The 26,889-nt window shown below is 48.0% G+C and overlaps 3 protein-coding genes and 1 long non-coding RNA gene across 5 annotated transcripts; all 4 read left to right on the top strand.

Annotated features, from left to right (window-relative positions):
• Positions 1 to 1,772: 1,772 nt before the first annotated feature.
• Positions 1,773 to 2,522, top strand: LOC120709497 (protein MAIN-LIKE 1-like). The gene is made up of 2 exons (XM_039995161.1): positions 1,773 to 2,065; positions 2,142 to 2,522. The coding sequence occupies exons 1-2, from the start codon at positions 1,784 to 1,786 to the stop codon at positions 2,292 to 2,294; spliced, it is 435 nt and encodes a 144-aa protein (XP_039851095.1). The 5' UTR covers positions 1,773 to 1,783; the 3' UTR covers positions 2,295 to 2,522.
• Positions 2,523 to 8,226: 5,704 nt separating this feature from the next.
• LOC120709496 lies at positions 8,227 to 10,482 on the top strand. 2 transcript variants are annotated; one of them, XM_039995160.1, is made up of 5 exons: positions 8,227 to 8,688; positions 8,884 to 9,138; positions 9,292 to 9,587; positions 9,670 to 9,792; positions 9,923 to 10,482. In XM_039995160.1, exons 1-3 carry the CDS (start codon positions 8,511 to 8,513, stop codon positions 9,504 to 9,506), a joined length of 648 nt encoding a protein of 215 aa, XP_039851094.1. In that variant the 5' UTR covers positions 8,227 to 8,510; the 3' UTR covers positions 9,507 to 9,587; positions 9,670 to 9,792; positions 9,923 to 10,482. The 2 variants fall into 2 exon arrangements, with proteins under 2 accessions (XP_039851094.1, XP_039851093.1); XM_039995159.1 differs by having other exon boundaries at positions 8,845 to 9,138.
• A 15,077-nt stretch (positions 10,483 to 25,559) lies between these two features.
• On the top strand, positions 25,560 to 25,796 carry LOC120709495. Its single transcript, XR_005689695.1, has 2 exons — positions 25,560 to 25,634; positions 25,716 to 25,796. It is a non-coding gene; the product is annotated as an uncharacterized LOC120709495 (long non-coding RNA).
• A 69-nt stretch (positions 25,797 to 25,865) lies between these two features.
• LOC120709804 lies at positions 25,866 to 26,883 on the top strand. The gene is made up of 3 exons (XM_039995449.1): positions 25,866 to 26,518; positions 26,604 to 26,797; positions 26,854 to 26,883. Exons 1-3 carry the CDS (start codon positions 25,891 to 25,893, stop codon positions 26,881 to 26,883), a joined length of 852 nt encoding a protein of 283 aa, XP_039851383.1. The 5' UTR covers positions 25,866 to 25,890.
• The last annotated feature ends 6 nt before the right edge of the window (positions 26,884 to 26,889 follow it).

Below are 26,889 nucleotides of genomic sequence, written 5' to 3'. Positions count from 1 at the left end.
GTTCTACTGAGCGTCGTAGGACTGCACTTTGGCCGGACCTAAAGAGTAGGTGGTGCATGAGGCATATGGGGGCAAACTTTCATAGCCAATTCAAGAACAAAACCCTTATGAAGCTGTTTAAGCGGTTATTCAGCCAGAATCAGGAAAGTAAATTCAACTTCCTATGGAAAAAGTTGGATGAGCTGACAAAAAAACAAACGGCCGAGCTAGCGAAGAGACCTGTCAATACAGAGGAGGACGACCAGGTCTCGCTTGAAGACGTGGGCTTGGACGGTCCGAATGTCAGGCGCAAAAGGAGAAGGGTAATTAAGACATTCTCGGAGTGGATTGAGCACGAACCAAAAGAGAAATGGGCTTTACTATTTGATGAAGGAGGTGCTAGGTACGGTTTAATGACTACGAATCTCGCCTAGGTATACAATTGGGTGTTGCGTGGTGTAAGATCATTGCCACTTGTTGGGATCGTCGAGTTCTTCTTGTATCGCACTTGCGAGTACTTTAGAGACCGTTACGCTGTGGCACAGAAGGATATGGTCGATAATCGCAAAGTTTACGGATACAAGATTATGGAGTATATGGAGGCAGCTTTTAAAAAGGCCCGTTTACACCGGGTGACTCCAGTTGGCTCTATGGAACGTCGGTACGAGGTGATGTGTAGGGACAAAGCCCGAATGGGGGGGCCGGCGTGAGAAGCATGTGCAGGAGTGTGTTCTCCATCCCGATGCTTGTATTTGCTCATGTCATAAGCCAAAGCTGCTGCCATTTGGATGACTTGGAGGCACGATATTTATGGGTTCCGCATCCTGGGAGACTTCATAACTGATCCTGGACATAATGCAACTTACATTCCGGATCTAGATCCAGAAATATTTCAAGGGGTGGGCCGACGCAAAAAGAAACGCATTCGGAATAACATGGATCGATCGGAGGCTGGTCGAGACGTGCGCCTCTGCTCAAAGTGCCATGAGACGGGTCATACGTACAAAGATTGTACGGCATTGAGTTATGGTGGCTGCACAGAAGGAGCGGGCCCATCTGAAGCTGCTCCAAATCCGGCAACGCAGGCAACGGGTCGTCGTGGCCGCCGTCCGAACAACGATGGACTTGTGTGATCGATGACGATTGTCATCTGTGTGATTCGCTATTGAATCATGTGCGATGTTAAATTATGTAATGTTAAGAACTACTATGTCATAAACTTATTTCGTCTTGGCATACGAATATTTGTTGTAATGTGTGTCGCAATCCTATGTTGAACTTTGTTGCTCTAATTGGAAATTGAAGTTATATGATATGTAATTTGTTGTGCATCATTTATTAGTTTATTACGTTACGCTTCATTTAGTATTTTATTTAGTATTTATTATATTATTTAATGTTAACACGCTTAATATTCTTATTTATGTTCTGAATTTCTTTTTAATAAATCCTATTATGCAGGTATGGCGCACGAGGAAGGAGTCACCCCTGAGTTGATTGATGCTCTCGTCGACAAGCGCCACCGGTCGTACATGTCTGCGGTCCGTGGCATAAGCTTAGGGACGTTTCGGGCTCGTGTGCCCATGTCGACGATGCCGATACACCGTCGCTGGGTTCCTAGGTACGGGTTACATTTGTCACATATTTTCATTATTTCCGTAACTGTTTGTTCTAACTTGATGTTTCATTTTTGCGATACAGGCTACGCGCTTTGGGTCTTCTCCCGATTGCGCGACTTGTGGAGGGAGATATGGCTGACCTTGCACGTCGATCTAGGGACAGGGCTCCACGGTTTCAGTTCGACATGTCCCTCCTCGCGGCACTTCTCGACCGTTGGCGTCCGGAGACGCACACGTTTCACCTCCCGGTCGGTGAGATAACTCCTACTCTTCAGGACGTGGTGATGCTTCTAGGCTTGCCATGTGCTGGACGAGCCGTGGGTGCAGAGGACGTGGGACTCTCGTGGCGCGACGACCTTTTGGCTCGGTTCGACGGGGTTCAGCGCAATGAGCTAGCGGTGCCGTACCGGCCCTTGCTTGCGAACCACGGACACGGACCGACAAAGAGGTGGCTCCTACAGTTCAGTGTGAGTACTTAAATGTTGAATATTTTCGTACTTACGTTCCTACGTATTTGCATTGACGACTCGTACCATTTTCAAGGCGGACTACATGAGGGCAGACGCAGACGACTTTACGGTTGCCAGACACTTGGAGGCCTACTTACTGTGGCTGTTCGGCTGGGTCATGTTCTGCAGCTCCCAGGGTGACTCGTGCCCCCAAACAGCTCATTTCTTTGGTGAGGTCGATAGCTGATGCTACACTTCACGAGGTCCCACAGTTCAGCTGGGCTTCTGCCGTTTTGGCTGCGACTTACAGGGGCCTTTGCACGGGCGTGACGAAGGTCTCAGCAGAGGAGCCCATCTTTGTTGGGTGTCCTCTACTGTTATAGCTCTGGTCGTACGAGTGCTTCCCCGTCGGTAGGCCAGAGATGGACTTCAAGCCGTACGTCCAGCTGTCGCACGACCACGACGACGTCGACAGACCTACGATGAGATCTTTGTGGTGCCTCAGACGGGTACGTTATATCGTTTGTTTTACTTATTGTTACATGCCTTCAGGAATGTACGATTTAGCGGTTAACTTTTTTTTGTTATGCAGCCTTCTTGGGTCGGCGTGCAGATGAGGAAGTCATACCACGACTTCGTGGGACAGTTTGACGCTCTTGTGGACACGGACGTGAGGTGGACTCCGTACACTGCAGCCGACATTTACGCCCGGGCACCGAGCGGTCTTTTTTCCTTATGCCTGCGAGACCATGAGTACTGGATGACGAGGAAGCCGATCCTTTACGACATCCACGTCGAGGAGTACCACGTGAACTGGGTCCTAAGGCAGTTCGGTCTCTACCAGCAGACCCCGGTCCCGATTGTGCACTCAGTGGAGGCCCACGTCCACAGGTATCGAATATATAGTTCTGTTAACAATTTAATTTTTTTAACCTACCACTTAGCATTGATTCGCTCAATCTTTGTATTATAGGTGGACACGTCAGGGCCAGTCACCAGGCTCGCGGTGGGCCGACAAGATCCGTCCTTACGTCGACTCCTGGGCCGCGGCCCTCGACGACGTTGTTTTCGAGGATCGGCCGCACAGCGACGAGGCGTTCGCAGACTACCTACGGTGGTACCTGCTGAGGACGCGCACACGTGTCATGCACGTTTCACCAGATGCTCGGATCGAGGCCACAAGGGTGTCCGAGACATACCCCGTAGTTCGAGACCAGAACTTTGCCATAGCGGTACGTTTCTCTGATTGATTTTACATTCTACAAAACTGATTGCATATGATGTTACAACTTTCTCAGTTCAGTACGATGTCATATGAGCGATTGAGTCCGAGGCTTCATCGAGCATGGGCCAGAACCATGACATGACACCCGCGCAACACCAGAGCACGCTGCAGAAGATCGTCAACATGTGCAAACGGTTTCGGCGAGCCGTGACTTGTCGTGAGGACGACACCTTGCTCCCACCTCACAGTTGCGGGCCGGTCCGTCGTCACGATGGTCTGCACCCTCGGCACAGTCAGGTCCACCACCACCGCCACCCGTCACGATGGCGACACCTTCGGCTTCTGCAGCTCGGCCCACGTACGTGCCGCGGCCGGCACATTTGTACTCGGCAGGTAAATCATACTCTATCCTGGTGTCACTTACAATACCGCATTATGTAAAACTTTATTCATCAACTTGTACCTCTTATTCGTGTAGTGCCCGGCTCGTCGTCGTTTCCGCCGATAGATCTGTACGGCGCCGGATCGTCCTCCCTTCGTCGTCCAATACATGATTTAGGTACGTCTAAAACGAGTTGTTAATTTGTGATAACAAATACATACTTAATTGAATATTAATGGATGAAGGTTTGTGAATCAGAGTACCGGCAGGTGGGAGGGATAGACGACGATGAGGAGATTCAGGACGTGGACGACCTCGCGCAGATGGAGTGGGTGAACACGTTCTTCTCTGCTGCACCAACGCAGGAGGTCGTCGGCACTTCACAGCTGGGGGGCGCCCCATCCGCGACGCAGGACTACACTCAGGTGGAGCAGACGCCTGTTCCTGAGCAGGGTTGTCGGTCCACTCGCGAGATCATCCCGCCGGAGCCACTGACGTACTCGCAGCACCACACTAGGGCGGCCCAGGTTGCAGAGCGACGTGGCAGGAGGAGAGGGGGCAAGCGCGGACGCATTTAATGTACAGGTTGTAGCTTGTTAATTACTTTGTTCCGTCAGACTATGTTATGTAGGCCTGTGTAGACTATGATGGGCAATGGGATGTATCCGTGCAGTGACATTATGACGATTAGGCCGGTGCCGTGCATTGGATTCGAATATGAATGTGTTGAACGTTGTGGCCGACATAGGATGCATACAGTTGTCATTTCCCGCTGCACAGTTGCGTTGGGCTCATTTATTCGTGCATTGGATTCGACTATGAAGTGAAGTGACATAAAGTCACATTCAAAGGACGTTCATTGATTGCTTTGCCTGTCCTGGCGTGCGAGTGCAGTACTGTGCTGCAGTGAACGGACACAGCTTTTGCTATCCTGGCGTATAGCAGTGAGAGATCGTGTTGGTGTTTAAAGTGGTATGAGTGAGAGCTGTGGACCGTGCAAGTGCGGAAGTCATGACCAGTGAGATGTCGTGTCGTTGTTTAAAGTGGGAGGAGTGAGCGGTGCGGAGCGTGCGAGAGCAGAAGTCAGGATCAGTGAGAGGTCGTATCTATGTTTAAAGTGCTTGGACGATGCAGGCAGCCTTGCGTGTATAAAAGGCGACCATGTGGTTGCCGAGAGCACAGACTTGCAATTCAGGTTCCATATATTTTTAGTTAGTCGAAACAAACAGCTATGAGCTCCTCATTCTCCCAGGCAGCTTTCCGTCGGGAAATGGAGGCTAATTTAGGACCCTCTCCTAACGATCCCAATAGATGTATTACAGATTGCAAGGTATGGCCTAAAGGTGTAGAGCCACTCGATTGCTATTGCCAGATGCGTTGTGTTCCGAACATATCTCGTGATTACGAGACTTTTGGCCAGAGGTATTGGTGTTGCAAGAATATCGATGAATTCCAAAAAAGAGGTGCAACATCACATGTATAGATTAATTTGTAAATATATTTTGTTATTTTTTATAATTTTGAATCGTTTCTTGTTTGCGACAGTACGCTGGTGATGACACGCATACTCATTGGTGTCATTTCTATGAGTGGATTGACACGTGGATCACTCGTCGTGATCAGCAATATATAGAGTGGTTGAAGAAGGTGGATGAAAATGTACGCAAATGCGAGCGTGCGAAAGCAGACAGGGCAGGACGTGATAAGGGCCCGTGAATGATTGATGTTGTACTGCTCCGTCTGAATAAATAATGTAGCTGCCCGGCCAATATGTTGCGTGTTTATTTTCGGCAGCCTCTTCCGCCTGTCTATGTAATGTTATTTGTTGGAATTACCTAAGGCATGTTAGGTTTATGTTTGGACCTCGTTACCGTAGCTTGCAACAGGTCCTGACATGCCATGTCATGTGTTGTGCGCGTTCAATTGTGTGGACCACTACTTTATTTGTGTTTAATGTATGCAAGGTGATTGTTTTGTTTGTTTTTATTATGTGTAGTGACCGACATAACCTCATGGAGTTGTCATCACGTCGGTATGAAAAATTTACTTGTACACCAATACTTCTGAAAAGTCTAGTTGTAGCTCATGTTTTATGAAACGGGTACTTGTAGTAGAAAGTACACAATGCAGATTAATTAGACATTGAAATTACATAAACAATTGCACTGGCTTGTACATGGAACACGCTAATGTCGTGTTCCATCTAGACCTAACAAGCCTTATGGAATATGAAATTCGGACATTAAATGATAGTGATCTACTAAGTGCACCGAGGATACTTCCCCTTCCTAATAGCCTCGGGCCCCGCCTCCTTCGCACAGCGGGCCCTCTCTCGCTTCCTCTCCCTATCAGCTTCACGCTCCTCCGCCTGCCGACGTTCCACATCTGCGAACCTCTTCTGGATCTCTTCTTTATCTTTCTTGCGCTTCTCCTCCATTTTTCCTCTTGCAGCATTCGCTGCCATCTTTCCGCAGCCCACCTTGCTTCGCGTTCAACGTGTTCCTTAGCTTCGGTCGATTGCTCCGTGTCCAGCCACTGTATGAAATCACCAAGAGGTGGTGGACTCTATTGCCAAGTCGAGTTAGATTTAACTTACTGTACTCCGAAGGCGCAAACTAGATAGTGCGAGGTGATACCTTCGGTTTGTCCTTGCCGTAGTGCTTTGGCGGATCGTACTCGTAGTTGTCACACATGAAGAACCTCCTGCCGAAGTCATCGCCCAAAACTTTGGACTCCATCAGCTTGCACAACGAACCGCAGAACACATTGGAACCTGCACTCCTTGAGGCACAGGTTCTCTAATCTTATTCCACGGAATGTAGGTAGAACTAGAAGAAGACATGGTGGTAGTGCGGGGATGTCTAGTGATTTTGTATGAGATGGGGTGATGTCCTTATTTATAGATGGAAGTATTTGGTCTATAGGCATGGTTCATGCAACCTGAAAAGCGCACAACTGTCAATTGACGTACCATCACATCCACACACAGTAAACGAGTGGGGGTGCAAAAGAATCCGATACAAAGTGACAGGACATCGAAATTATAATTGGAGCTCAGGATAATATGTTATGAAAATATATTTTCACATTCTCCTAGAGTTAAATCTAATTTGTATTAGATTTTAAAAAAGTATTTCCATAACCTCTTCTATCTCTATTGCTTTTTGAAATATCTCTAAGCGTAAAAAAATAATTACAGCACAGAGAGCCTATAAAATAATTAAATAAATAATTACAGCCCAGAAAGCATACAAAATAATTAAAAAAATATGGGAGGACCTACCGCCGTTTGAAATGGCGATAGGCAGTATCGGTCTACAGTCCGGCTACAGCGCGGCTATAGCCGGCTGTAGCGCGGTGGTAGCGCCTACCGCCAGTTCATCCGGCGGTAGGTAGCTACCGCCGGATGAACCGGCGGCTGGGTGACATTTTTGCAAAAAATAATTTTCGGCATATATATTTGATAAATCGAAAAAAATAAAAATAAATTCCCCTGTTTGGGACCGTGGGTGAGAATCGCGCGACGGCGTAAGAGGCTCGAAGGCCGCGTTCGCGATTTTCCCTCCCGTAGTTCAGTTTTCCGTGTTTTGCGTTGTGGGCGGCCGGCGGACACGCGTTAGTCGCCAAACGTTTAGCGTTTTTTTAGCTTTTCTTGCTCATTCACGACGCAGTCGCGGTCCCAAACAGAGCCTATACCTCTTCTAAAAGGTTTTTCTTATCATCTTCTACTGTTTGAGATTCGTGCGAATAACCACAGCTTTTGAATCCACTCAAACCCTAACTCCCACTCTCACCTTATCCCTTCCCTGCTGCCGCTGTCGCCTGCCTCCACACAACGCTGCCGCCCGCCCCGACACAACGCCATTGCCCCCCCAGCCGCCGCCGCAGCCGCCTACTCCCATTCCGCCGCAGCGCCTCCTGCTCCTGTTGCGCTGCCACCCTCCTGCTACGCTGCCGTTTAGTGCACTACCTCCCTCCTGCTCCGCCATCGGCACCCTCGCCCCGCCGCCACCTACTCCACCACTGGCGCCGGAGAAGATGCAAAAAAATGCTAAACGGCCCGAAGACCAATGAACTTTATACATGATTGCCTTCTACCTTACGGAAGGCAAATAGGGACCCCGCGTCAAATGGGGAAATTTATTCATCGTGTGTGCTACTCCACAGGATTCAATCGTAGAAGGAAATGCCGACTGACTGTCGTCGCCGCCACTCTCGCTTGCGTGGCCAGAGGAGTGGGTGCCAAGGGAGGGTGGGAGATAAGGGGTGCAGCCAGTCGGAATGGTGGTCGAGGTGGCGGAGCTTAGGATTTCGAGTTTTGGGAGGGAGGGTTGCGGTGGTCCGTGGTCACCGGTGGCCTTAGAAGATGGGGAGAAAGGGAAGACTAGTGGCGGGTAGCGGGCGGTAGGGACGCCACCGGCCAGGGGTGGCGGCTTGACAGCCGACCGACTAGGGATCGGGGCGGGGTGCGGGAGTTGGACGATGTGTAAGCACCAGGCGGTGGGATCCGACGGCGAAAGCCGCCGAAAATAGGGAAGACGACCGATAAGGGGGGCGAGTGTCTTGTGTGACGCGTGGCTCCCCACTCGCATATGCGTGGTATAGACGATATATGCGTGCGCGGTGGGGGTGCTAAAGGGCATATTGGCCCGACTGATAGCCGTGCAATGTTCATTTCCAAAGTCAGGCGTATTGAACCATTTAGGGGAGAGGGGTGCTACGGATAGTTTCTTGCGAAAAAGATCACATATTTTTGGGACGCGGCGGCACGGGATGTGGTGGCGCCTGTGGAGGTGGAAGAGCAAGGGCACCGGTGCCCGCTTCCCCGCGGTGGCCGTGCGCGGGTGAAGACAAGGATGGCCGCGTTGCAGAAGGAGGAGGTGGCGGTTCTGGCCCCAGACACCTTGCAAGGGAGCCAGAGGACGGGGGCAGTGGAGGGCATGGCACTTGTGGAGACGGAAGAGGTAGCCACAGGAAAGAGAAGGACGAGGAGGTCTGCAAGATCGAAGATGAAGATGGCTTTGGATCAGAAAGGTGAGGACAAGTTCTCGCTTTCCCTGATTGACTTGGATTGCTTGAATGCAGATTTTCAGAAATCTGCCATAAAGAGTCCTTCGTTTATCGTAATTGGAAAGTGTAAATTGGCTATTGTTGGCAAACATTTCCTGATGATAATTTTGGAATTTGTAGCTGATTCCTCTGATGTTGCCATTGGGTCGTCTGCTGTAGTTTCAGAAAAGGACTGTGATGATCCTAAAACGCACAGTATGATCTTGGTGGTGGAGGAAGATTTCACAAAAAGTCAGAATGTGACAAAGACGCATGTAGTGCATGAGATGGAGGAGGTGCCAGCCCCAGCCATCCTGCGGCGGAGCCAGAGGACAGCAGTGCCTGTTGAGGCCGAAGAGGTGGGTACGGCAAAGAAAGGGACGAGAAGGTCCACAAGATCTAAGATGGCGGCAGCAGTACCGAAGGGGCAGAAAGGTGAGCACAAGGTCTCACTTCCCCTTATTAACTTCGACTGTTGGAATGCAGATTTTGATGCTGATTTTCTGTTCATCAATTCGCTGAAATTTCAAATTTGTCAACTTGATATTGTTCATGAGCATTCCTTGATAACAATGTCTATATGCGCAGATCACTCTTCTGAAGTGGCCCTTGGGTCTGCAGATAAAAGTTGTGATCGTCCTAAAGAGGATGAAGTGGTTGCTGTGGTGGAGGAACAGGCCACAAAGCCACTTGAAGGTGGGAATGAAAAAGGAGGACCGTGGCATATAGAATGGATATGCTGGCCCCAGTCACCTTGCAGCGAAGCCAGAGGACATCAGCACCAGAGGCCACGGTGCCTGTAGAGGCGGAAGAGGTGGCTACAACAAAGAGGATGAGACGAGCAAAATCTAAAGCTGCTAGGGCAGCCTTGAATATGAAGAAAAGTGAGGAGTTGTTTCGGTGTTTCCCCTGAATCATCCTGCACTGTTCGAGGGTGGTCACTGATGATAGTGTATGAATGTGCAGATGATTCTTCTGATGCAGTGGTCATTGGGCCTCCAGTATTAGTCTCAGATCAGACCTGTGATGACTCTAAGGAAGAGAAACTTGTTGCAATGATGGAGAAACAGGTCACAAAGCGCAAGGAAGGTGAGATGTCTCACTATCGATATATTTGCTATTTGCTTTTTTCTCACTACTTCGTGGTTTTCTGAACTGTGTGCTTTGATGAACCTCTTTTGTCAACTAATTGCGCATACGTCTTTATCAATAATTGTAGAAGAACAGGAGCAAAGGAGTACTGTTCACAAGTCTGCTTCCATGGTAAGAGTGGAGGATCCAGCAACCCTAAGCATTTTGCCTAAGGTGGAAGCCGAAGATATTCCTGATAAGACAGTGCCTGCTGAGACCATCAAGGAAGATGCTTTCACTACCACTTGTGAGGTCGACCAGTCTAATCTTCTTGTCAATATACTTAGCAGATTTGCAAAGCCTATGCATAAGTTCAACGTCAAGGAGGAGAAGAAAGAGGGTGAGTGTTGGTGGATGCTTATGTAAGTTACAAGCAGAAGCAGCTGTAGGACACCAGGCCTAGTCAGTAGCTGCCAACAACCATCAATTGATATAATCCGTATTGGAGGGCATGAAAATGTCTATAATCAGGATTAGAAGAGATGGATCAAAATTTCCAATGCTTTTGGTTTCCTCCTAGAAATCTGGAACTTAAACTAGTATAGCCCTTGTTTTTTTACAACTGAAACGAGAATGTTTCAGGCTAAAGCTAATAAGTCCTTTCATATGCCCATAATCAAATTGCATGAATAAAGGTCTTATTATAGATGACATAAGTGTAATAAAGGGAATCAAAGAGGCCTGAAAGTATTAACAAATGGTTTATACTGAAGCATGAAACAGACATGTACATTTTTTTTCTGAAGCACATTTTTTTTTGGTTGGACAAGCATGCACATGTAATGATGTAGCTTACTTCCCAATCATGAGGTCTGACAGTATGGAACAAGAATAGTGTTGTACTCTGCTCTTTTTACTTCTGGGCACATTTTCAGTGTATGGCAGATTGGTTCTGAAGTCATATGATGTGCCCGAGCTATTATATTTCAATATTCATTTTAATTCTATAAGACTTGACAGAACATAATGATTTGATGATCTGGACTGGTCATATATTAGATTGGTTCTGCCTCTAGCTTAGGATTGGGATTTAGTACTCCAGCCAAATGTGACAATTCCTGATGTGCAAATTTCTAGTTCAACTGATTCACAGTTCGATGGCCCAATTTACAAACACAATGCACTATAATGTTAATGTTTAGCTCCATAGTCAGAAAAATGCATACTTTTCTTCAGTTTTGGAGATCACCCTCACTTCTCAGATGTACTGTAGTCACAGAAGAATGTCACTTCTAATTTTTCTTCCGAATGACCGCAGAAGAGGGTTAACTAATGCACTAGTTTGTATTCCCTGCTGTCCTAAATGTTTATCACCGTTGACTTGTGGGCACGCTGTTTCATTATTTGTCTTATTAAAAAATTATGTAAATATAACTTTTGTTATGGATTCTTTTTATTGTTAAGGTCTTTAAGCATGACCTATACTTTCGCATATGTTCATTAAATTTTTGAATGACATGAAAATGTCATGATCAAAAGTCAATGGTGAACGGAGGGAGCATAGCATACAATGCTTGTACCTTTACTCATTTGTTGAAAAAACCGTAGGCTGATTGCTTGCAAGTTGTCTAGTTCAAAAAAAAACATGGAATTCGTTTGAATTGTGTCTGATTTAAATGAAGTTTGCAAGTCTTGTAGCATGGAAGTCACTTGAATTTTGTATAGCATATTGGACTGTTTCTACTTTCTAGCCACTATTTGGGCGGTTGGATGTTTTTTCTTCAATTAATTAGTTTGTTTTTGTTCTGATAGCATGAATTATGGTAGCACTGGTTTCTTGTCACAGTTATAATAGCATAGTGTATAGCAAAATTGGAGTAGTGCTTCTTATTCAAATAAGTTGCTCATTATCTTCCTACCAAGAGACCATAAACTGGAAATTGTTGAAATGATAGTTTGAGGTACAATGAATAGTTGTACATCAGTCTTCTCTCTTGTAGCCGAGTCTAGTTACTAGATAGGCTCAGCAATTTCAACCATTTACCTGGAAAAGCAATATACAATTTGTGGTTTACTCACTGGTGAGGTGTCTGGTTAAGTGTAAAAGTGGGTTTACTGTGTAAGTTCTTTTCTTTCATTTTTGCATGACGTGACCCTTACTATGAGGCAGGGTGCTAATGGTTCGAAGTCCAAACCAAAATTGCACTGAACTAGTTACAGTTGTCCTCAACAATCAAACTGAAAGCAATGGAGATTGTGGAGAATGATTGGTTGGTTAGGGTTTAACATATGAGTTACATATATAAGTAGGCCCTAGATAGATTTAGAGAGGTTTATAGAAAATATACCAATCAGGGATCCCCTGCCATCCTAAGGTGTGTTTGGTTGAGGAGTGAGGTAGAATGAGTTAGATCAATTCCTATTTTTAGGGATGGAACGACTCTATTTTCTTGTTTGTTTGGAAGAATGAAACGGTTCCATGTTGTTGTTTGGTTGGAGGGATAGGAATGGATGGAGTTATACATCTGCTAACCCCGTTAGCTATGGCCTATGGATCCCACTTGTCAGTCAAACTAGCCGCTCGTCCGCAACGCTCGCGCAGACCGCCGCGGCCGCCCGCTCAAGGCACGCGCAATTGCTCGCCTGCCGGTGCTATGCCAAGGCTCCTGCCCCACTCTCCTTGCCTTTTCCAAATTCCCATCGAGCTCCAAAATCATGTTTGTGGTGCTGTGGAGCTCGTTCGGCGGAGCTCGGTGGAGCTTACGGCGGCGCCTGGTGGATCTTCCCGCGCTGCCCCGTGGATGCTGACGGCCGGGACGAGAAGCAGCAGCTGTGAGCTGTCCAAAGTTCTCTCAGGCTAGTCGATTTGGCCCCTTGCTCTTGCTCGATAAACAACACATGAATCTTACACCTCTTGCTCGATTTTATAACTTGTTTGCTCCGAGTGCTTAGCATCTCTATCGCCATGCCGGAACGAACGAGCAAGCAGAGCGCGTTGCTGCTGGTGTGTGCAGCAGAGGAGACGGAACACAACGGCTTCGAAGTGGGATGGTTGCGTTCGGTCATTTTGGTGGGATGGCTGCGCTCCGAATCTTATGGAATATTCTCTGGTTTGGAACGAGTCCGCTCCCGTAGCTCCCCAACCAAACACTGGTAAAACTGGAATGGAATGGCTCCATTCTAGCATATCCTTCCAACCAAACGCTACCCTAATCAGCCGAGCTCGGCACAATAGCCGCCCCTAGCGGTGACGCAATACACGCCTGGGTTCCTCACGCACACACATATACATTTGTCTAACTCCCCCGTGACTGGACTTGAACTTCATGAACACAGAAGACGGCAGGCGTTTGGTGAAGATGTCGGCATATTGTGAACTGGTAGGAACATGAAGAACGCGGATAACTCCTATAGCAACCCACTCCCCAACAAAGTGGAGACCAATCTCGACGTGCTTGGTGCGTTGATGCTGAAATAGGTTGGCAGACATGTAGATTGTGCTGATGTTATCGCAGTAGACCAAGGCAACCTTGCTAACAGGAACATGCAGCTCAACTAGAAGTTGGCGCAATCAGGAGACCTCAGCCACTACATTGGCGACAGGTCGATACTTTGCTTCGACACTCGAACACGAAAATGCAGTCTGTAGCTTTGAGGACTAGGAGATGCGATTGTCACCAAAAAAGACATCATAACCTTAGGTAGACTTGCGAGAGTCATGAACAGCTAGCCCAATTTGCACCTAAGTAGACCACAAGATCAAGCAGCAAGATGAGGCTCTCGGATATTGTGCATATGGAGGCAAACCTGTTGTACAGCATACGCTCTATCCGGGCGAGTCAAAGTCAGGTACTGCAAAGCTCCAGCAAAGCTGCGAAAATTCGTAGGGTCGGCCATAGAACTCAACCATCCACAAGAAGCTTCAGATTTGTGTCAACTGGAGTGGCACAAAGCTTGCAGTCGGTCATGCCAGCATGCTCGAGAATCTCCATCATATACTGCCACTGAGAGAGCAGAAAACCAGGACCAGAACGCTTCACATGCATACCCAGGAAGTGAACTCACCGAGATCCATCATAGAAAACTCTTGTTGCAATGCACCAATGACACGACGAAGCAACTGAGTCGATGATGCAGTGAGGACGATCTCATCCACACAGAGCAGTGTCAGCACCCTAGTGATAGACGAACAATAAGCTTATCTTGGCCTCCACAAAGCCAAGCTGAAGGATGTAGGAGGCGAAGTGGTTGTACCATGCTCGGGGTGCCTGTTTAAGACCATTGAACGATCGATTGAGCTTGCTCACGTAATCAGGATGAGTTGGGTCCTCAAAACTGGTTGACTGAGAGCAGTAGATGGTCTCGGACAAGTTGCCATGAAGGAAGACATTCTTGACATCCAACTGGTGAATCGGGCAGCTGCGAGAGAGTGCCAAGGACAGAACTGTGCGGACTGTAGCTGGTTTGACAACTGGACAGAAGGTATCATCAAAGTCAATACCTAGGTGATGTGTGAAGCCTTGGAGCACCCAACAGGCTTTATAACGCTCTAGTGTACTGTCTGCCTTGAACTTGTGCTTGAACACCCATGTACCGCTCAAGATGTTGGACTGCGGAGGCCGCGAAGCTAGGTCACATGTGCGGTTCATCAACAGGGCATCCCTCCTGCATAGTGCCTCGCCAATTGGGACCGACAAGGCCCCCGCAATAGGAGCGAGGAGCTAGAGAAAGCGACGAGGCGGCGTAGATGGAGAGGAAGCATAGCCCACTCTTTGCACGTGTGGTCATCCCGTGTTGGTTGGACAAGCGTTGTGTTGAAACAGCACCACGAGGAAGAGGTCGCGGAGGGACAGGCCCGTTAACTAGCTTGCATGAGTAGACGTGGATGTAGTCCCACAGAGGTCACATCTGAGAACCAGTTGAGGGCGAGTCCATGGCCGGTGTAGCTGGGCGAGGTACAGGCCGCATTGAGAACACGAGGGGCACTAGGGAGCCCTGCGCAGGTGTGGCAATGGTTACGCTCGCTAATAGAGTGGCCACCCGAGCAGCCGGAGCATTTTGGGACATCGGCGAGGGCACACCAGATGCAGGTGACATGGGCATCGCGGGCTTCGAGGGGGGCACTAGTCGAGGGCCCGCTTGGTGCCGATGCTGGGGCACCCGTCGTGGGTGCAGGATACACGAGGGGAGCTGGAGCGCCCAACTCTAGGGGTGCCCACCTCGATCTGATGGCACTAGCCACACGTGGCCGTGCAGCTGGCGCTGGTGGTGCACCTACTGGCAGAGATTGTACAGGTCTGATTGGAGCCGATACAAGGTCAGTATGGTCCAAGAGGACTCAAAATCTACTGGATTAGGTTGGGTGGTCTGCAAGGAGAATGGGAATCAGGTCTCATCAAACACCACATGGTGAGAGATAAGAGCCCCGTTGAACTGTAAGTCAAGGCAGCATCACCCTTTATGGTTAGCAGAATATCCAAGGAAGACACACGAGGCTGAACGCGGAGCAAGCCTTATGGGTTGCAGTGGCTGAAAGGTTAGGATAACACAAACAACCAAAAACTCGAAGATGAGTGTATGAAGTTGCGGTGCAAAACAAGGCGGGGTGAGGCATGGCAGACTTCAGGGTTTTGGTTGGAAGTATGTCCAGCACGTGCGTTGCTGTGTGGAGGGCCTCAATCCAATTGGGTGGAGGCATACTGGCTTAAAATAGCAGGGAGCGAGCAGCATTATTAATGGTGCGAATCATGCGCTCTGCTTTACCATTCTTGAGCGAGGTGTGTGGGCAAGACATGCAAAGGTGAACACCGTGGGTGAGGAAGAAGGTACGCGCGCTAGAGTTGTCTAACTTGCACTAATTATCGCACTGGACGACTTTCATCATGGCACCAAACTATGTGCGTACATAGGAAAAGAAGTTTACCAATGTGAAAAAAGTGTCAGATTTTACACGAAGAGGAAAAGTCCACAAGTATGGGAACTGGCGAGGTCCACAAATCACAGTGAATAAGATCAAAATTACTAGTAGTGGGCGAGTTTGATGACTGAAAAGGCAAATGAGTGTGGGAACCTAGCTGACAAGAATGACAGATCGAGCTAGGTTATGTATTACAAAATGGAATGATTGAAGCGACTTTCGCTAAGGCCTCATGACCGGGGTGACCAATGTGGCGATGCCATAGTGCATGAGCTGAGGTGGCGGCAAAAGCAAGCGCCGAGGAAAGCTGCAGTGGATATAGTGGACCAAAGCTATTGCACCTGATGACCAGATCCTTCATAGAGCAACCAACGGGGTCAAATTCAATAGAGCAAATTGTTATCAGAAGTGAACTTGCATACGGAAATAAGATTCTTCATAAATTTAGGAGAAATAAGAATATTATTAAGCGACAAATGACAGGGAAGGGGGTAGCGCTAGTAGCAGTAATGGGAAGCAAAGAACTATCACCGACAACAATTGATGAAGGAAACGAGTAACACAGAGGTAAAACGTGTGAAAGAGTGGAAGAATTGGAGGTCATGTGAGAGGTAGCACCTAAATCAAAGTACCAGTCAGTCTAAGGACGCTGCTAAAGAGACATGTTTCTGAAAGTTGAGGCAAGTGACTGCTGATCCTAGGAGGTGGCGGTCATGGGGTTGGAGAAACCCGAGGGGCGCCTGCTGAATAGGTGCCAGAACAGTGACGTAGACGTGTTGGGGTGCCATGACGCCGTAGTAGGAATTGACATAGAGGACAATGGGAATGAGACTCCGGATACTCTACATAGCCACCGCCTGGGCATGCAGGTTGAGGACGGCGGCAACCTCATGGAGGAGGGCATCGTGCAGATCACCATCACCACGGCGTCGGCAGTGATGGTGTGGACGCCATCCTCATCCACGGCGTCGACAGTAGCCTTGTGCTCGCACGCGGTGCGATCTAGGGCAGCGCATGTGGGGGCGACCACGGCATCACGCTCCTCGGAGGCCTTGGCGGCCTCCTGCTCGGCCTAGCGAATGCGTTCGAGGGCAGCCTCGCGCGCAGACTTGCAGGCAGTGTGCGCATCCGCGAGGCGCTTGGCAGTGTCGGCGCCGACGTTGGCCTTCGCCTTGGCATCAGTGTCAGTGTCAGCCTCGGCACGGGCCTCGGCATCGTGGGAAGAAGGGCCAGCCATCGAGCAGCGACGATCGTTGAGGATCGGTGCGAGATGGGCAGCATACCGCAAGATGCACAACTATCTAGTTTCCGGTCTAGATAACTTTGCCATGAAACTGTGCACTGTGACTGGCCTTAGACAGTGTATTGTCACTATGATATTCCGGATGTATTTAGTTCAGAGCTTCATTTCCGGTCAAGTGTGCATCAGTTGCGTTCTTGGTTACAAGAAGAATATGCCCACAACCACGGCACTTGCAGCCACAAAAATAACATAATGATTCATGTAGAAAATTACATGATCTTCTTCTAAAATAGAAGGGCGCCCATGATCATCAGCCATTTCTGATCATTGGTCTTGTGCTCCTTGGTGGCTTCAGTTTGAATAACTTCACTTATGGACACAGCGTTTTCAGATTTTAATCATCAAGACCTAGTCCAAAATTGTTTATAAAAATCCAATGTAAACATAAATATATGTAGTTGGCGGATCCAAGAATTTAACTTTGAGGGACTTTGTTTCTCTCCTTCCTCTCATTTTCTTCTTCCTACTCCTCATTCATAGCTAGTGGCGAAGATAGAGCAAATTGAAGAGGACATGCACTTGCCTTGTGAGTGCATAAAGTTGTTAGACTAAATTGGAGGGGGGATGCCCATGTTGATAGACCAAATTATAATGGGGGCGTGTGGGAGTCCTAGTGGGCTGGGCCGAGTTCACACCTATTCGCAAGATTTTTTCGATCGAGTTCAGATATGAAGTAATTTTAAAAAATAGGTAAAATATCTTTAAATTCTAAAAAAAGTATATTATTGCAGAAATATATATAATAAATTATTTTCATGATAAGCATATTAAATCAAGGTTGTATCAAATTTTCATGTGAAAAGAATAAAGATAGCTATTGATCATATTGAACCTTGTTAGAGGAGAGTGTTCGCATCATATAAGTGTTGTCATATGAAAAAGCAAATGAAGCAAACCATTTTCTATATTTGATTCTTTTTTGTTAAACTTTTTAAGTATGCTATAAGGTTGTATTTTGGTTCCCAACCAAATTTTGGAATTTTTTGAGAAAATTTTGATATCATTAAATTTATTAAACTGCAAAGTAAGTAAGAGAGTTAAAATGTAAAGTGTACAAACATTTGAGTTTATCCTTAAAAGTTTGAATGTGGTATTGAAATGTATAAATACAGTAGTCTAAAATTTGTTTGCAATTCAATATATTCTTTTTACAACATATGTATTTCAAATGTGTTGCAATTCCAATAAATCAACAGAAATATACTTAAATCCTAAAAAAGTATGTTATTGTAAAAGGAAGTATTATTAATTTATTTTCATAACAAACCTACTAAATCGAAGTTAAATCAAAATATAAAAACATGTCAAGTGATATTTGTGGCATAACTATATACAAGTGAATAGAAGCATGACACGCAGGTAATACACATTTGCTTGGCTGCCACCCGCCAAGGAAATGAACCATTTGCTTTTCTGCCCGTCCAAACCGCCAAGAAAATGCTCAATTTTCTTGGTGGGATAGCAAAAACGCTAAGAAAATGTATAATTTCCTTGGCGCATTTTATTACCAGCCAAGGAATATATGTTTTCTTGGCGGTTAACAAGCATAGCCAAGGAAACTACATTTTTTTTTGGCGATTTCTTTTCGGCCGCCAAGTAAATTTATGCCCGCCAAGGTAATTCCAGTTTGGTGTAGTGTTAACTAGAGCATGCCCCCCGGACAACCCCCCCCCCCCCCCCCCAACACACACACACCACCACCACCCACAAATTTCTCTCAAACATTTCGGACTTCGGAGAGGGTCATATGCGTACATAATTCTGAACTAAGCTGTGACTCTTTGACGTCCCAGATTTTTTTTTAGGGGGTCTACGGCCAGCTAAGCGCCAGCCTGCACAATTTGTATTAATATGTAAGGTTTGTACATATGAGATTTACAGCAAAGGAAAAAGAGAGAGAGTGTTTTGTACAAGGACTAGGTTACATCCAAAGCAGCACACCACGCATGGAGGTAAGAACGATCCGTTACTGAGACCATACGGATGGACCAAAGCTGCAAGTCTTGCTGAATAGTGGAGCAGGAACTTGCGACCGTGGGTGGTAAGGCGTTGAAGACCACAGAGTTGCGAGCTTTTCAAATATTCCAGAGCACCACTGTGATGATAGTGGAACGAACCCGTGGAGAAACATCGTCCGTGAAGGATGGCAGGTCCCAAAGATCTCTGAAGGAGGCCAAATACGGAGCAATGCCCCAGCTGATGGCATTGAGCAACCCCTGGGCCAAGGGGCAGCGCAGCAGCAGATGGTCTTGATCCTCATGCTCTCCGCAATACTGACAAAGTGCAGACTCAATGATGGCACGGTGATGAAGCAAGGCAGCAGAAGGGAGTCGTCCATGATGAACAAGCCAGAGGAAGTGTTTGCATCACGGGATCGCAGCACTAGACCAAATGCAGCCAGAGAAGTCATCAGTCGGCTTCTGTTCCATGTGCCATAGGTAGAAGGCTCGGGAGGAGAAAGGGCAAAGGTCAGCACCGATGCCACGACGATCAGGAACATCCGGTGAGAGTGTCACATTGGTTAGAGCAAGTTGGATCATCTCCCATTGCGAGGAGGCCACATAGCTGAGCCGAGAGTGTAAGGGGAGCATCCACTGGCCTTGATGGTAGGCATGAGACACCGAGATGTTAGGCCGCGGACAGAAGGAGAGCAAAGCTGGGAACATGGTAGCCAACGGCTGCGACCCAATCCAGTGATCAAACCAGAAGCTAGTAAACTGACCATTTCCCAGATGAATTTTGGTGCAGCTCCTGAAGCCAGGCAGCAGCTGTCGGAGGGTAGTCCAGATGGCAGTGTCAAGATGATGAGAGTCCCCGAGATCCCTGCTCGCACCTTCTCCATACATCCGGTGGAACCACTTTTGCCAGTTGGTGGCCGGGGGCTGTAGTAGTTTGTCGACGAATTTGGACAACAGACCTTTATTCTGAAGATCCAAACCCTTAACTCCTAGACCCCCTGGGCTTTATCCCAGCAAACCAGGTCCCAGGCAGCCTTGCATTGTCCACCCGTGCAGGAGTTGTCACCAGTCCAGATGAAGGCACGGCATCTAGCATCAATGGCCTCGATAGTTCCCTTGTTCAGCAGAGTTGAGCACATTGCATAAACCGCCCTGGCGCCCAGAACAGCATTGGCAAGAATAGTCCTGCCACTTGGTGTTAGCACTTTTTGTAACACCCTAATTTAAATTTCAGCTTTTATTAATAAATTTATTTGGCTTTATTTAAATTTCTAAGGTTTATTGTGTTTAGTCTTGCATTTAATCAAAATTTTGTTTCATAAGTAATTAAAGTTTATCATAGGGTTAAAATGTTTGTGCATTCATGCTGGAGCATCTCTTTCTTTTGTTTGTTTGGTTAGGGTTTGAATTCAAATTTATTTGAATTCATTAGACTTGAGTTTGAGTTAGAAATAGAAATAGAAAAAGGAGAAGGCCCAAACCCCAAAACCCAGAAACCAGCCTGGCCGGTCCAACCTCCTCCTCCAACCCAAACAGCTCGGCCCACACTTTCCCCCGCGGCCCGTTCTCACACCGGCAGCCCAGCAGCGACCCCTCTCCCCTCGGCCCAGCTTCGCTCAGTGCCCGCGCGGCCCAACTCGTCGCTTCGGCCCAGTCCCGCGCGCTCAATCCAGCGAGCCGCACGGACTGCTCCACCGCGCACTCCCGCTTCACTCCGCGCGCCGCAGCCCAGCCGTAGTCGCCGCGCAGCGCCCTTGCTCACAGCCGCTGACCAGCCGGGCCCGCATGGCAGCTCTTTCCCCTCCGCGGCGCAACAGACCCGCCAGCACGGCCGAGATCCCCGGCCGCAATCTCGCCGGCTTTCCAATCTCGGGCGCGCACGCCAAGGCACCCTGCCGCCCTACAAATAGGAGCCCCGTGCCTCCCCTCCTCCTCCCATCCCACAGTCGCAAACCCTAGCCGCCTTGCCCCTGCCCAGAGCAGAGCAACCGCTGCCGGTAAGCTCCTCCGCCGTCGAATTACTTCGCCACCGGTGCTGTTCACGCTTCCCTGATCCCTTGTATTGCTTTGCAGCGCCACCCCGCGTCGACCAGTGGGGATCCGGAGAACGGAGGAGCACGCCACCGCCCGGACCGCAAGCGCCGCCCAACGCCACCGCCCGGAACTCGCCGACGACCACACAGCGCCGGCCCTTCTTTCGATCCCGACCCACGGTGAGCACGCCAGACCCTCCCTCATTAGTTTGCGCTAGATTCCAGGGCCTGTATGCCATCCCGTGAACCCAGCATGCCGCGCTCCGGTGAGTCTAGCCGCCTGCCCCACCGCACCCACGGCCCGAGCCCGAGCATGCCCTGCCGAGGGCCCCGGCACGTTCGCCATGGCACGCTGGGCATGCCCGACCAAAAACCCGCTTGATTTGACCCCGGTTTTGCCAGTTTGTCAAACCCCGGCGAGCCCTGCGCCGCCGATCCGCCATCTCCGACGAGCGTCACGCCCGGAGCCCCGAACCGCCTCCCTGTTGCTGCCAGTGCGTTACGCATGCCGTGTGGAGGCTCCCCAGCCAAACCGCATCCCGATTAGACCCCCGTAGCGCCCGCATCGCCAGCTCCAGCGAGCTCGCCACCGCGGAAACCACTGCTCCGGCGACAGTGCCGCCGCCCCGTGCGCCCTTTGCCCCTGGCCGCCCGATCTGGAAGCAACGCCCAGGATTAGAACGTGAGTTGATCAAATCCGAGCCATCCGATCCAGATCCAAGCGCCCAGATTCAAAGATACCCCTTTGACTGGAAGTTTTTCTAAAGAGACCCCCGACTTTCCCGATATCAACCCGCAGTCCACCTCTATTCAAAAGAAATTACAGTTTAGTCCAGAAATTAGCACCCAGCCCCCTGAACTCTTTAGAATTTGAACCCACCATCCTTGGCTGCTGTTTTCGCAAGTTAGACCCCAGAGTTGTTGTTTAATTATAGTTTAGTCCTCGGTTTTGCCCAAAAACCCCCCTGGAACTCCAGTTTTCTTACAAATAGGTCCCTGGAACTTGTTTTTGGCCTAGATTATGCGTTTTAGCTCCGTTTTAGGCGTTCTTTGTGTCCACGCGATCGTTGTAGCGCGTAGAATAGTTCTAGCTTAGTTTTATCTGCTGTTTTCATGTATTGTTGTACTGTTTCTTAGTTTTTGCTATTGTTTGCATGTATGTTTATGTTGTGCCTTGTTTTTGGCCATGTGCTCGTGAGTAGACGTCGATCCATCTAAGGAGCCCCAGTACCAGTACCAGGAGCCATCTTCTGAGCAGTTCGAGCAGTAGGAACAGTTTGAGGAAGGCAAGTATAACATGAACACCACCTATCACTTTTAAATACAATTTCATACTGCATTTTAATAATGTATGCCTATAAGGACTTTCCTAGCCACTTTATATCCTCTATATATATCCTTTGGGTTGCATTTTGGTTAGTTGTGCTAGGTGCCGCGCTATAGCACACTTGGTCTTTTTAATTAATTTGATTAATGGTATATGCAACTTAATTCTGAGAGTGGCCCGTTTGAGGGGTTCACGTCTCGTTAAAATATGTTTTGTTAGAAACATGGTTTAGGGGGCCAGTACAGTGCTTACTGACTAGTTGGCCACTCTACATAAGGACCGGTTCGTAGAGCGACAACCTGGGACAACAGCGCTACCACAAGACTGGAATGGGACGATCTTGGCTTACTAATTAGGTCATTTTGGTTCGGGAGTAACTTACCGACGGGGCAGGAGGGGTGGTGAGCTTCAATGGTCCCCAGGCTACGAGGCTTGGTCTGTGTACCCCTCGAGGTGTTCACCATCGTTGCGGAGCCTGATTCCTTAGCGGTTACACCTTACCAACGTGTCCTTTGTAATGGCCTCGTAGTGAGTTTGCTAGTCATCTCACCTAAGGAAGTGTGATGAACAACTAGCGTAGCTCACGACTTGTGGGTAAAGATGTGCAACCTCTGCAGAGTGTAAAACTGGTATACTAGCCGTGCTCACGGTCATGAGCGGCCCAGATCCTCCTTTTGATTAGTGGGGTTATCTCCTTCCGACGAGGGGGGTGCCTCTCGGGGTTACCTTGGCTTGGTTCGGTTTGGTTCTCAGTAGTATCATGGTTAATCTTGATTAATTACTATGTAACTGGGTTTATGGTAATTCATCAACTTGTAGTAAATAGCTTTAATAAAATTTTGCCAAGGTTAAAAGCTAATGCAGTTGAGTCAGCCAACCTTAGAGCCTCATAGTTTGTGTTATACTTGTTGAGTACAAGTTGTGTACTCACTCTTGCCTACTCTACTCTTTTTCCTCTTGGGGATACTCTACTGCTGCTCAGTTCTTGCCGACGCGAGGGAGTTCACCCGGAGCTACCAGGAGTACGAGGACTTCTAGGCGTTCGTCTCCCAGTCGACGTCCCTGTGGTGCCCTGCTCAGCTTCCGACGAGAGTTATCATTTATGTTTTACGCTTCCGCATACTCTGTACCAGACTTTTGTCATTATTGTAATAAATAACATTCGTATTCGCTTTATTATATCTTTTTACATAATATGTGCTGTGATATATTGTTCATTCTGTTGTATATGCGTGTGACTTGATCTTGGCACGTATATGATTGCTCGGTTTATGTCCTTTTATAAACTGGGTGTTACACTTTTCCACACCAGCCCGGAATATAGGACTCAATGGCCACGACAAGGGGGCGGTGATCAGCAATTCTGAGCTTGGTTGAGTTGAGCGGGAGGCCGAGGTAAGTTCGAGGGAAGGATGATACTGGACACCAAAAATCTGTGCCAATTCATTGGCCAGTGACAGCTCAATCCCGATAGGAACAAAGGTGCTCTTCTCGAAGTTGATATGCAGCCCTGTGAAGGAGGAGAAATGATCAAGCAAAGCCTTGAGATGTTGCAACTGCACAGCGTTTGCCTTGATCACAAGAAGAGTGTCATCAAAATACTACAGCACAGGGCAAGGCAAGGAGTCAACAATGGGGTGCTGCAAGAGGCCTTGTTGGGAGTCCAGCAGAATCATTTGTTGTAGCAGATCAGCCACCAGAATGAATAGGTAGGGAGACAATGGATCCCCTTGTCTCAGGCCCCTTTTACACTGGATCCACCGACCAGGGACACCATTTAGGACCACAGCATTCTGACTGGTGTTGTTAAGACAGGTAATCCAGGATCTCCAGAGCGCAGGGAACCCTTTGGCCTGAAGAATAGCCACTATACCACAACACTGGATTAGCATCGGACGTTAGACGCTAAATCACTATTATTAGCGACAAACCGTTGGTTGCTATAAGTTCTCGACGGACGATGTGTCGGCAATACAGGATGTACCAAGCGACCGTTAGTCGGTATTTAGTTTGTATATAACGTTAGACCGTTGGTCGGCATAAGGTAATATAGTGGCCAAATGTCAGTCGGCAAATGTGCGCACCCCTTTCCCTCCCAGCGCGCCCGGTGCGCGCGTGCCAAGTGAATCTCTACGCGCTTCATATTTTAACCCTGGCCCACAAGTCAGTTGAACAAAAGAAACCCTAGCTATCCAATTTATTTCCTTCCCAAACCTGCCGCCGCCGCCGCTCCAAATCTCCATCGCCCGCGCGCGCGCCCTCATCTTCTCGCAACGCGGCGGCCGCGCGCGCGGGGAGCACCAAAATTTCGCGGCCTTCCTCCCAGCCATAACCTGTAGCCGCCCCATCCAAACCTTTCCCCTGCTCAGAATCTAAAACCTGTAGCCTCCCCGAGCCCATCCGTCCCTGCTTCCGCTGGTCGCCGAGCCCTGGCTCTACCGGCCGCCGAGCCCTACCTCCGCCGCAACCTGCCTCTGCAAGCCTCCGGTCCCTGCACGGAGCCTGGACGCGCAGCCACGGGCGTCGGTGGTGTTCCTGTGCTTCGGGAGCCTGGGGTGGTTCGACGTCGCCAAGGCGCGCGAGGTCGCCGCTGGGCTGGAGTGGAGTGGGCACCGGTTTCTGTGGGCGCTGCGCGGCCCTCCCGCGGCCGGGTCGCGGCACCCGTCGGACGCCGACCTAGACGCGCTCCTCCCGGAGGGGTTCCTAGAGCGGACCGAGACCGCCGAGCCCTGCCTCCCCCGTCCGCCCCCAAATTTGTTGAGTTCCCACTCAACCCCCAGGTCAGTCTCCCCCATGTGTCTCCCGTTACTCATTGTTACATTCGTCAATTCAATTATTTAACCTCCACTGCCTGGAGTTCTTTACCTTTTCAGTTTTGGATTCAAATGTTCAATGTCAGATGTGGTGTCCCAATTATTTGTTTGGTATATTTTGCAAATTTGCTACGCTGAGTGCTAAATTACGAATGTAGATGCAAATAGGGATATAAAATGAGCGTGTTCAAGTCAGCAGTCATTCTTTTAGTGCTTGCTCAGTAAATCACTAGAACCAAGCTTTGTTAATAGATTTGGAGATGCATGTGCTTTAACTATCTCTGTTTTTTCTTAGTTTAAGAAGTTTTACAACCTAAACAAAACTATATGGCATGGGGTGTATTGCTTTTATGTGTCCATAAATCTAGTGTGTCTGTGAACCTACCATTCTTCCACGATGCATATTGAAATGGTTGTTTGACTTTTTTCTCTGACCAGGTACTTCATTATTTCCTCTACTGCTGAACTTTAGACCTGCACTACACCAATTGTTTGTATTGCAATATAAGGTAAATATTTTAACTTCCAGTACTCTTTTTGATTCAAGGTGTATAGATTGTTTTTTAAAAAATGTGATTGCCTCTCTTTAGGGAACATGCTGGTGCTCATCTTGCAAGCATCCATAGCAGCTGGTACCCTAGCCGAGAACTTGGTGAAGGCCTTGGTGACGGTATGGTTCTGTAGTTGCTATCCCCTTCTCTCATATTGCCGTATTCTAATATTCTGATTTGTTGCGATGAGATAAAAATTTTAGCTAAGGGGCCAATGATGCTTGCACGGAAGTATAGTAGCTACAGCATAAATGGATTTGATTTCCACACAGAACAATATGACGAGAGTAGATCTATTCAAAATAGTGGGGTTGCTCTAGTTGCAGAGTCAACGAGTTTTGAAAGGGGCAATGATGATAACATCATAATAGGAAACAAGACCTATTATGGTATTATAAAGGAAATTATTGAACTGAACTATCACCATCAAGGGAATGTGGTGCTGTTCAAGTGTGCTTGGGTTGATAACCGGGTGCAGAACAAATGGGTAAAAACTGATCAATTTGGAGTCACAACAGTCAATTTTAGGCATTTGTTCAATACTGGTGAAAAGATATCAGATGAACCTTTCATTCTAGTATCACAGGCAGTTCAAGTGTTCTATGTTCCTGATCCAATTGATATGGAGTGGGTTGCTGTCCTTCAATCAAAACCAAGAGACATTTATGACATGGATAATTTGGACAGTGAGCACCTAGATAATGGAAGTGGAATAGTTATGCCATTGTCTGATCTCAATGCCAATGTGACCGTTGATATTGTTAATGGGGTTGTCCCTAGTGTTAGAAATGATATAGATGGTATAATTGTTGATCCAAAGAAGTCTAAAAAAAATCTAGAAAGTAAGCCTTTTGCAAACATTGGGGCTGCTAGTATTTTGTTACTGGATACTTGAAAAGGTTGCTGATTTCTTTGTCTACTTTTCAGGAGAAAAAATGTCAAGAGAAAAAGGAAACAATAAGCAATCCACCCTCAGCGAGTATGAGCAGCGGCGGCTTGCAAACATTGAAGAAAACAAAAGGAAGCTGGATGCTCTTTCTGTCCCTAAGATGAACACATTGGTGCAGCACAATCAGCCTAAGAAAAGAACAAAGGTTAGTATGAAATTTTCTGTTACAATAGTACTTGCTCACTTGATAGTAACTATTTTACACTATCATGCTCTTTTCTTGTGGAGAACCCATCAGCCAAGTGGTGCAGCAACTGAACGGCA

This window comes from Panicum virgatum, chromosome 5K (genome assembly GCF_016808335.1).
Source record: "Panicum virgatum strain AP13 chromosome 5K, P.virgatum_v5, whole genome shotgun sequence".
NCBI lineage: Eukaryota > Viridiplantae > Streptophyta > Magnoliopsida > Poales > Poaceae > Panicum > Panicum virgatum.
The sequence above is the reverse complement of the archived record's forward strand: the minus strand, read 5'-3'. Positions and strand labels throughout refer to the sequence as shown.